Source organism: Lontra canadensis, unplaced genomic scaffold (assembly GCF_010015895.1).
Source record: "Lontra canadensis isolate GAN:19392208 unplaced genomic scaffold, GSC_riverotter_1.0 scaffold18, whole genome shotgun sequence".
In the NCBI taxonomy this organism is placed as follows: Eukaryota; Metazoa; Chordata; class Mammalia; order Carnivora; family Mustelidae; genus Lontra; species Lontra canadensis.
In genome coordinates, this window is record NW_022631012.1 from 8157697 (window position 1) to 8169868 (window position 12172).

Consider the following 12172-nt stretch of genomic DNA (forward strand, 5'->3'; position numbering starts at 1 on the left):
AAATGTTTCAAACAATGTTATATAAGCCATATGAAAAAGTCTGCTGTACTTTTAACAGAAAAAAAAATGCACTGTAATTTTCATAAGAAAATGCTTTGAAAATGAAGCTAAAACAATACATTCCTTATACGACATCAAGGTTCATAGGACACTGTAACCAGTTTATATCAAATAGAAAAAGCTGACTAAAATGCAATATGCCTATAAGACTCAAACCGTAGGAAGAGTTTGGTTTGTCGTTTTGGTTTATGAGAAGTTGTTGTCCAAATATAAAGTGTTTTAGATATGGGCAGATACCATGTGATTTCAGGCAAACAATTTAACTGAGTTAAGTGGCCCCATCCATGGTTCAATGCCACACTCACGTTCACTGCTCTCTTCCTTCTCCTTTTCAACCGTTGCCATTCAGACAGAAAGGGCCACTGGCCACTGCTTTCCAGACCTGTGTAAAGGAAAAGGGAATACAAAAATTTATACAAAAACATATGGGAGTATGTTTTTAAAATATGTGAAAACTATATGTATTTATATATTTATATATATATATTTAATACATATATATATGTATTTAAAATATATGAAAAAAAAACAAAAAACAAAACTAAGGCAGGAAAAAAGAGAAAACTTGAACAGACCAATTACCAGCATTGAAATTTAATCAGAAATCAAAAAACTCCCCCAAAATAAAAGCCCAGGACCAGATGGCTTCACAGGCGAATTCTATCAAACATTTAAAGAAGAGGTAATACCTATTCTTCTCAAACAATTACAAAACAATAGTCAGAAGGAAAACTTCCATATTCATTCTATGAGGCCAGTATCACTCTAATACCAAAATCAAATAAAGACACCACCCAAGAGAACTACAAATCGATATTCCTGATGAATACAGAAGCAAAACTCCCTAACAAAATACTAGCAAACTGAATCCAACAATACATTTTAAAAATGCATTTAAACTCATTTTAAAAACTCATTTTAAAAACCCACAATCAAGTGGGATTTCTTTCCAGGACACCAGTGTGGTTCATTCAATATTCACAAAACAAGCAACATGATACATCACATCAATAAGAGGAAGGATAAAAACCATATGATCATTTCAATAGAGGCAGAAAAAGCATTAGACAAAGTACAACATCCACTCATGAGAAAAGCCCTCAACAAAGTAGGATTAGAGGGAACATACCTCAACATAATGAAAGCATTATGTGAAAAACCCACAGCCAACATCATACTCAAGAGGGAAACACTGAGAACTTCTCTCCTAAGGTCAGGAACAGGACAGGGATGTCCACTCTCACCACTTTTATTCAACATAACGCTGGAAATCCTAGCCACAGCAATCAGAAAACAAAAAGAAATAAAAGGCATCCATCTTGGTAAGGAAGTAGTAAAACTCTCACTATCTGCAGATGACATGATACTATATATAGAAAACCTGAAACACTTCACAAAAAACTACTAGAACTGATAAATGAATTCTGTAAAGTCACAGGACACACAATCAATGTACAGGAATCTATTGTTTCACTACACACTAATAATGAAGCAGCAGAAAGTGAAATTAAGAAAAAAATCCCATTTACAATTCCACCAAAAACAATGAAATATCTAGGAATAAACTCAACCAAAGGAGTGAAAGACCTGTACTCTGAAAACTATGAAACACTGATGAAAAAAATTCAAGATGATACAAAAAAATAGAAAGACATTCCATGCGCATGGACTGGAAGAACATATATTGTTAAAACATCTATACTACGCAAGTAATCTACAGATTTACAGCAATCCCTATCAAAATATCAAAGCATTTTCCACAAAACTAGAAACAACCAATCCTAAAATTTGTGTGGAACCACAAAAGACCTCAAATAGCCAAAGCAATCCTGAAAAAGAAAAACAAAACTCGAGGTATCACAATTCCAGACTTCAAGTTATAATACAAAGTGGTAGTAATTAAAACAGTATGGTACTAGCATAAAAGCACACACAGAGATCAACAGACCAGAACAGAAAATCCAGAAATAAACCCACAATTATACAATGAATTAATCTTCAACAAAGGAGGAATGAACATAAAATGGAAAAAAGACAATCTCTTCAACAACAGCTCATGCAAAAGAAGGAAACTGGACCACTTTCTTCTGCCACACACAAAAATAAACTCAAAATGGATTAAAGACCTAAATGTGAGGCCTAAAAACCATAAAAATCCTTAACAGAGCACAGGCAGTAATTTCTCTGACATCAGCCGTGATGTCTAGATCTGTCTCCTGAGACAAGGGAAACAAAAGCAAAAATAAACTATTAGGACTATCTCAAAATAAAATGCTTTTGCATAGCAAAGGAAAAAAATCACCAAAACTAAAAGGCAACCTACTGAATGGGGGAACGTTTTTGCAAATGACATATGCAATAAAGGGCTAGTATCCAAAATATATAAAGAACTGATACAACTCAATACCCCAAAACCAAATAATCCAATTAAAAAATGGACAGAAGAGGGACACCTGGTGCCCCTCCCCTGTTGTACATGCATGCACTCACTCTCTCTCTCCCTAAAAAAAAAGATTTTTAAAAAGGATAAAAGATATGAACAGACAGTTCTCCAAAGAAAACATCCAGATGCCCAAGAGACACATGAAAAGATGATCAATATCACTCATCATCAGGGAAATGTAAATCAAAACTATCACCTCACATTTGTCAGAATGGATAAAATCAAAAACCCAAGAAACCACAAGTGTTGGCGAGGCTGTGGAGAAATAGGAACTCTCCTTCACTATTGACAGGAATGCAAACTGGTGCAGCCACTGTGGGAAACAGTACGGAGATTCCTCAAAAAGTTAAAAACAGAACTACCCTAAAATCCAGCAATCACACCACTGGTATTTACCAAAAAAGTACAAAAACACTAATTCAAAGGGATACATACACCGCTATGATTATTGCAGCATTACTGATAATGACCACACTATGGAAGGAGCCCAGATATCCATCAATAGATGAAAGAACAAAGAAGATATGGTACACACACACACACACACACACACACACACACACACACAGGAATATTACTCAGCCATAAAAAAGAATGAGTTCTTGTCATTTGCAACAACAGAGATTGGAGCTAGAAAGTATAATGCTAAGTGAAATAAGTCAGTTAGAGAAAAACAGATACCGTAAGATCTGACTCCTCTGTGGAATTTAAGAAACAAAGCAAATGAGCAAAGGAAAAAAAGAGAGAGAAAAAGAGACAAACCAGGAAACTCTGAACTATGGTGAACAAACTGATGTCTACTGTAAGGGAGGTAAAGGGGAGGGGAATGGGTAAAATAGGTGATGGGGATTAAAGAATATACTTATCATGATGCAAACAATAAAATAAAATAAAAATATCATGTGAAGAAACAGCAACATCGATAGCATATATCATCTCAAAATCAAAATAAAGTGAAAAAAGTATTCCGATCACTAAACAATTCACATTCCATGGTCACAAATCTAATTCTATCTGTAATGTACAAATTCTAATCTATAATTCAAATAATATTTTCTTCCAAACATCATCAAAAACGTAACGAGCCATTCAAGAGTCATTAGAATATGCATATTTGACCTAATACCACCTGACCCTCAATATCTAAAATTCACTGTACTTAATTCATTTTAGGTTTAAAAATAATGTATGGCATAAGACTTTGAATGAATTTTTAAGACTTCCGGCATTAATGTACGGAAGCAATACTGCATACCCCAATAATCCAAAGGAAGCTTTGTCAGCATCAATATGCTTAAGATGCCTCAGAACCAGAGCGTAAGAACGAGAAAATACAAATTGTCTGAAAAGCAAGAAACCGCCAGAGAAATTTAAGGATGAGCCTCATTGCAAAACACCATTAAACTTAGCCACACTGTCTGGTTCCTAACAGGAGTTTACTCCTGGGTTTCATATTTCAGTATTTCCATCGGCAAGGACTCTCCAGGTCTCATTCTACACCAGCCACAGTTCACGCCACTGCCCACCCACATGGCTCCCTGCAGAGTACTTTCACCTCCTGCATGTGCATGGAGTTCCACCAAGGCCCGGCTCCTACGACATGAAAAAAAATGGCCGTCTGAATTCAAACTTACCGAGATTCTTCATTTGCTTAGAATATTGTCCTGCCAAGGTTTTCTGGATTATATGTGGTCGACCGGTGCTTTTCTGAAACAAAAGCAGTTGTGGACCATTAAAAAGCAAGCTTCCACAGAAGAGTGTTGACTTTCTCCAATATCCTTCTTAAAATGGGAACATTTATATGTTAATGTTTTAGCTATCAAAAATGATGAGTATGTCTTATCGGAACCTTAATTTTTTTAAAAAAAGAGAGCACTATCCAATTGCTCCAGTGTAGATAAAAACGTAGTTTTATTAGCTATTCTGAAACCTTAGCTTTCTTCAAAGCCATGAATAGGAAATTCACAAGAAAGAAACACAAATGGTCAATGAACATATTAAAAAATGATGAATGCTTTAATACTCCTTCAAAATGCAAATTAAAAAAAAAAGACATACCCATTTTGCCATCCAGTTGGCAAAGGTTTTAAAATTATGATAACCATAGTTAATTATGGTTGCAAAGTAAAAAGCACTCTCATACTCTGCTGATAAGAATAAATTGGGAGCATAGTTCAAAGAGAAATTTAGCAATGTCTATCGATGACCTTGAAAATATTCATATCCTTTGCCCTAGAAACTACACTTCTAGAAACATCTTATTTCCATTATTATTATTATTTACTATTAGCTTCCATTACTGAGCACATAGTATGAGCCAGACACCATTAATGTACTACACATTACCTGATTTAATCCTCACAAGAACTCTATATAATGCATATTTTATCTTTATTTTACATATAAAAATACTGTGATTCAGAGAGATCCACCATTGAGCTAAAATTCTATTACAGAATAATGATTCAATTTATTTAAAAAATATAGAAGAACATATCATTGAAAAACTGGAAGAATGTATACTGAGAGGTGAAGAGAAGTTCTCTCTCCGGGATGGGATCATGGAAACTTAAAATGTGGTTAAGTGTTTGCTTATTTTGCTTTTCCAAATTTCCTATGATGTATTAGTTTCATAAGCAGAAAACTAGTTATAAAAAAGTGTTCTTAATACATTACATATGAAACTCAAAATAATTAAGAGTTTTGCTATTCACTACTTGAGAGATAACATGAATTTATTAGAAATATTCCATCCATATTACCTGACTTGCTGTAAAGCATAATAAAACCAGTAATAATAAACTAAACATCAACAAATCTAAATTGAACTTCGGTAAATTCTTAATTCTGATAACAGGTAAAATGATACTCAGAGCAATGAAACTCACAACTGGATTAGAAACACAATTTTAAAAGCTACTAAAGTTTCAAGCCCTGTTCCTTCTCCTCTCCCCATGGTGAAGATGAAGACAGATTGTTACATGAACAAAAAGGTAGGGAGCAAGGAGGAAAGCAAGAAAAAAGGGAGTAGGCATGGAACAATCAGACCCTGAACAACATGATTATGGGTATAACAATGTAAAACTGATGCTTTAAATACTATGACAATAGCAGTTTGTACTTATAAATTTCTTTAACAGTTTATTAAACATAGTCACATACATTTCTTAATTCATCAAACTTGCAAAACTGCCCTATTGGGGATGCATTGAAAAAAAAATCTTATTTTACATATTTACATATTGTGCATATTTAAAAACTCTGAGTCTTAGGGAGTCATTATTTGGGGGTTTTGTTTTGTTTTTTGTTTTTTTTTTTTTCTTTTTTAGCATAATCAGCACAAGAAATCAAAGTCAATTGTTTGCTGACCGAGTCAAATAATCTTGCTGTATACAAGTTATTTACCTATCACTAAAATAGAGGAAAAACATTTTACTGAATCAAAATGTCTTTATCTAAGGGTGGTTGTCTTTGTTATCCAGTAATTTTCATATTTACTGGTTGAAAAATGATACAGGTTTAAGCAAACATTAAACATTAAAATTTAATCACACCTCTGTCTCAAATTGAAACTTAAACCGTGTGTGTGTGTGTGTGTGTGAGTGTGCATACACACACACATTGCCACAGCAAAAAAAAAAAAAAAAAAAAAGTGTGTTCAACTGTGACGATCAATAGTCTAAATGGCTCGTGCCCAGGTCAAAATTTATCTATAAGTGAAAAAAGATAAAAGATTCTTTAAAAGTTTTCTGCACCCCCATCAAATGATTGCAATATTCTGACTCGATCACTGTCAAAATACTATTTTCCCATTAGCAGATCTTCTCAGATATGACTTCCCTATTGCTACCTCTCAGAGCCTTCATCTCCTACAACTCTCCCCTTTATCTACTACTGTCCAACCTAGCTGGACTCCTCAAAGTTCCTATAACACACACCCCTAAGTTAGGGCCTTTGCATTTTCTCCTCTCCTAGAAGGCTCTTTCAGCTCCCTAATTTCTTGAAAGTCCTCCTTCAAAAGTACCACCTCATTTTGCCCTTCCTTGTAATTCTTCCTCCTTGGCTTCATTTTTTTTCTCCTTAGCATGCTAGCTAACAAACAGTATGCAATTACTTACTCATCCTGTTTTTTTCCCATCTACCTTTGTAGACTATAAGCTCCATAAAGGTCAGGCTCTATGTCTATCTTATTCACCACTTTATCCCTAGCACCTAAAATAGTGCCCAGCATGCAGTAAGCCCTCATTATAATACCTAACGAATACAAATCAAATTTCAGACTTGTTTCGATTCTATTAGTGAGCAACAGTAGTAGAGTATATGATTGCTTTTTTGTGCAATTTTATTGGGATATAACAACATGTAATATTGTATAAGTTTAAGGTGTAAAATATAATGATCTATGTATATATTGCAAAATACGTAAGTGTACTTAACACCCATAACATCACAATTACTCTTTTTGCTTGTGATGAGGACTCGTAAGATCTACTGTCTTGGGTGATGGACATTGGGAAGGGTATGTGTTGTGGTGAGCGCTGTGTATTGTGTAAGACTGAAGAATCACAGACCTGTACCCCTGAAACAAATAACACGTTACATGTTAATTTTTTAAAAATCTACTGTCTAAGCAACTTTCAAATATACAAAGATACTATGGTCACAAAGTTGTACATTACATTCCAGAATTCATTTATGTTATACCTGAAAGTTTGTACCTTTTGACCACCTTCATGAATTCCCCCCACTGGCTTCTGGTAACCACTAATCTGTTCTCTGTCTCTGAGTTCAGTACTTTTAGATTCCACATATAGGCAAGATCATACAGCATTTGTCTTCCATTGTCTGCCTTCCTTCATTTAGCATAATGCCCTTATGCTTTCTTACCTAGGTTGCTGGCCTCTGCACGATTCTAAACATTATTTTTTTTTTCCCCATCTCTAAAAAAAACTAAATGCTGTCTAATGTAATCGTAGTTCAACTACAAATTTTCCCACTGAAGATTCTCGTAAAAGTTAAGTATATGCTTAAAGTCATACAATTATCTAAAGAAGAAGTGAGAATAAAAGCTAGTTTAAAGGGAAAGAAGTGGGTCGGTACAAAACACAATGTCCTCTTTGCTCTGTAGACTGGAGAGAACTGCCTTTACTTCCAAAAACCTAGATTTCTTGCCTCTTATCATTCTTTACTGGTGCGTGGCCTGGTGTGATGAGAAAAACAACTTGTATTTTTCTGAGCTGCTGCCTAGGCATTTTACAGCATGATAACCTTGCTCACACCCAGGGTCTGGACATTTCGATAAGAACTTGAGTTTAGGATTCCTGCTCTAAGTTCCCTCTTTGCTTTTCCCAGGGTATCTTTTTTAAAAAACCACTTAGAATTAAGCCCACTATACGTCAGAGACCTCTACTCTAACCCTCTTTCAAGTAATAGGTTCTTGCTACCCTGCTCTCTATCTCCTGCTCACTCGTGACCTGGGATGGAGGACTGCCTTCCTCTTGCTTACTGATCCCCACCCTAGATTCTGGAATCTGTACGTAATAAATCTTGTGACTTCACTTCCCCTGTGTGAGTGTGCTGAAACTGCACCTTCAATCAAAAGAACCACGGGCCTCACTTCCCCAAAGTGGGAGCTTGGATGCTGACAGAGCCATTTGCCAAGCCCATCCGTTTAGGTGACTTATGTTCCCCAATGCAGCAGGTCATAGCCTGCACATTTCTAAATTCAATACACAAGCACCAGCTTCTCAACACACCTGGGATGTGCAATTTAAACTTCAAAATTCACGGTGTCATTCTACGCCTGAAATAAGGTACTACATATAAATGTACGCTGACATCCACATTATGTTCCTTATGGCTCAAAGGCAAAGATGCTAAAAGAATGAAACACCATAAGGAAACTGAGGTCACAGACTTACCTCATCGTGAATCAGCTCCAGCGGTTCTATCATATATACAAAGGTATCATCTTCAAACATACCACTACGAGACAAGAAACCACACGAGGAGAAATTAACAAAATAAGGCAAAGAGGAAGAACCAGCAAATGAGCTTCACACTACATCTTTAAAAATGAACACTATACCTGAACAAATTATCTTTATACTGCCCAAAACCCAATTCATCTATCTATGTGGAATCCCACTGTGGTCTCAGTGTTGTCCTAGACAACAGCTAAGCTACAAAAGGTGTTAAACAGCACACCATGAGCATATAAATTATAAATGTTATAATTAATTTTTGAAACAAAATGGAAACATTAGAAGATGAACTTGGAAAGGACTAATCATGCAGTTCCAATGTGTCCTGTTATAATTCCAAGACACTCTCCAACTAGTACGAATTTCTTGTTACACAAATCCAGTACCACCTATAAGAAAATGGTTTCTTTGCTCGTTACCATCATCTAAAACCATCTTATTCTGCAAAGGCAAACAGAAGCATATTTGTGGCTTCCAACTGTGAATTTCCATTAAGCAGTATGACTCTGTGTTGCATATAATTTTGAGAGATATAGGAAGATAAAATTTTCAAGATCCTTTTGCATCACATGGCCACAACCAGGTCTTTACATTGAGGGTTACTATTTGGGTCTCAAAGGTGTTTAGAGAGGTTTTTCTAGAGCCTGCCTTGACGCCAATATATAAGCTCCTTTCTTTGGCCCTCCCATCCTCCCGTGGCCCATACCACCTGTCTGCTACATTCTTGGGTGTACATCTTTGGGAAATCTCCCTAGACGAGATTTGGTCACCCCCATAAGTCCCTGACACTCCCCTTCACAGTTCCTACCAAAAGGGTAATTCAATATTAATCTCTGTAATCATCCCTGAGTCTCTTGCAGACTCTAAATGTTAAGACAGCAGAGACTATGCCCTCCTTGTTCATGACTCCATATCTAATCCCTAATGTGCAACTGGCACAGCACAGTCCACACAACAAATGTCTGGGAAAGAAAAGATGGGAACAGTGCATGGCCGAAAACAAGTCCAGGCTCCCACAGGAGACTCGCACGTACTGAAGTCCATTGCAGGTCGACAGAGCAGCCCTCGAGTCCTTGATTCCTCTGATGCTGCCGTGGTAGTAACAGTGCTCTCCACCCTACAACACAGAAGAAGGTTTTGCTGATAAACAATGCTCTCTGTGTCATCATTCACTATTACCGACGCTCCTATAAGCCAAAAAGAATTGCAAAGATGGTCCTACAAACTCCTCCTGGTTGGGGCGCCTGGGTGGCTCAGTGGGTTAAGCCTCTGCCTTCGGCTCGGGTCATGATCCCAGGGTCCTGGGATCGAGCTCCGCATCGGACTCTCTGCTCAGCAGGGAGCCTGCTTCCCCTTCTCTCTCTCTGTCTGCCTCTCTGCATACTTGTGATCTCTGTCTATCAAATAAATAAATAAAATCTAAAAAAAAAAACACACAAAAAAAAAACTCCTCCTGGTTGACAGGAAGTCTCAAAGGGCACGAGGTCATTTTTCAACTTTTCTACAATGACACTGTGTTATTAAATTTAATAAAGGAGAAAAGGCTATTAACAAGAATAAGACACCAATGTAACTGGTACAACCTACATACCTTTCTTAACCATGTAAGGGAGTAGACACTTACCAGATATTGCTATGGAATAAGGTCTTCTATCAAACTGAGGAGAAACCCTAGAAGTGTTGTTGATAACTGTGTTTGATAGGGGTGCCTGGGTGGCTCAGGTGGCTAAACATCTGCTTTTGGCTCAGGTCATGATCCTGGGGTCCTGGGATCGAGTCCTGGTTTGGGCTCCCTGCTCAGCGGGGAGCCTGCTTCTCCCTCTCTCCCCGCCTGCTCATGCTCTGTCTCATTATCTCTCTCTCTCTCTCACACACACACACATTAATAAAGTCTTTTTAAAAAAATAACTGTTTAATAGAAAACTACATAAAATCTTATTGTTTGCTTCCCTACCTTTTAAAATTCATTTTAAAAATTTCTTAGAAGTATTACATGAACTTAATTTTCAAAGTCAAGTAGTAACTGTAAGGCCTATTTTTAAAACACAAGGGTGCCTGTGTGGCTCAGTCCGCTAAGTGTCCTACTTTTATTTTCTACTCAGGTCATGATCTCAGGGTCGTGAGATCCCCGCAATGGGCTCCCAAACACCTGGGATTCTGTTTGAGGATTGTCTCCCTCTTCCTCTGTCCCTCCCCTTGCTCACGCACCCTCGCTCTCTCCCTCCCTCCCTCTCTCAAATAAATAAATCTTTAAACACACACACACACACACACACACACACACAGCACTTACTTTCTCCCTTTCTCCTCACATCCATGACAATCATTTTTAACTCTTTTATCTGTTTCATTTGCTGTTCACCTATGTATTTCTGAATGGAATATCTATACTGCTACATCCTGGTTAAACATATCAGGTAATTTATCACATCTATTTTATTCCAGGAGACTGTCCTCTTGTCCCCCTTCAGCCTCCCACGGGGCCTGACACAGAGCCACCAGCCAGGAGTTCTGTTTATGGCCATCCTGGGAACTCTTCTGCTCCCTTCTATACATAATCCTACACCCCACATCTTTTCCATTCATGATCTCATGGTCTCTCCCCTTTTTTGAAGGTACACATCTTCTGGCACTTTCTTAGAAAAGTCACCATGGAATATAATTTGGTGAAAACTTGTATATATAAAAATTTCTTTTTCTATCTTCACACTAAATCAACCATTTGGTGGATAGAAAATTCTAGATTAGAAATTATTTTCTCTCAGCATTTCAACACCATTGTGCACAGCTTCTAATGCTGCTGCTGAGAAATGGCAGCTATTCTGATGCTAGATATTGCCTATAAAATATAACTTTTCTCTTTTAGGAAAACTTTTTATTCATCCCCATTTTCATGAAATTTCAAGACATGCCTTGATCTTGATGTGTGTCTTGGCTTATTCACTGGGCTGGCCATTCAGACAAAGCTTTTGATTAAGAAAATGTACACAGTTCATTGCTAGGAAACTTATTTCTCTGAAAATCCCCTCCTTTCCATTTTTGTCTATAAACAGAGCTCTTCTACTACAAAAGGGATGGTTGCCTGGCTATATGGGGTATGAAATGCATCAGGGATGTAAAAGCCCTCCACTTTCAACAAACCTCTCTGTTTTCATGTGCCTTCAATTCCTGAATCCTCAATTGGCTTGCTTCTTGGGTTTCCCCTAATGGAACTTAGCAGAACAGGAAAAGCTCAGACTTGACAGTTACTCCTCATCCATTTGCTTTCTATCTCCTAAAATTGTATGAATACCTCTCATCTGCAGTCTTTTCTTCTTTGTCCTTGTGGGTTTATATCCTTTTTCTATTCTTTGGTATTTGACTAGGTTATTGGGAAGGAACAGAGATAAATATAATCATCGAATCTACACTGTTTAACCAGAAGCTTTTTATTTGTTTTCTGAAATAGAATATACTGATCACTTTTCATTGACGATTTACAGTCATTTTGATTACTGTTCATTATATTGTATTACAATAGCCTCAGAGGTTATTTACAGTGATAAGGACATCTACCCATATACCAAAGACCACTCCCCAACCAACTCAGTTTTTTCCCTCTTAGAAACTATAATACACATTTCCAGCGGTGGCAGTCTAAATTTGGTATTATAACTTTGTTAGTATTTTGTAAAAGTTTGCTTTT

General features: G+C 36.8%; 1 protein-coding gene across 2 annotated transcripts in view; it reads right to left on the reverse strand.

Annotated features, from left to right (window-relative positions):
* The window catches only part of ADAM23 (ADAM metallopeptidase domain 23), a 163427-nt gene that overhangs the window by 57662 nt on the left and 93593 nt on the right, over positions 1-12172 (reverse strand). For both annotated transcript variants that reach the window (XM_032859976.1, XM_032859977.1), the window contains exons 5-8: positions 9522-9604; positions 8425-8488; positions 4138-4210; positions 366-442 (exon numbers count right to left, since the gene is read on the reverse strand). In XM_032859976.1, coding sequence (XP_032715867.1) covers positions 366-442; positions 4138-4210; positions 8425-8488; positions 9522-9604 — 297 coding nt within the window. The remainder of the gene's footprint in view (positions 1-365; positions 443-4137; positions 4211-8424; positions 8489-9521; positions 9605-12172) is intronic.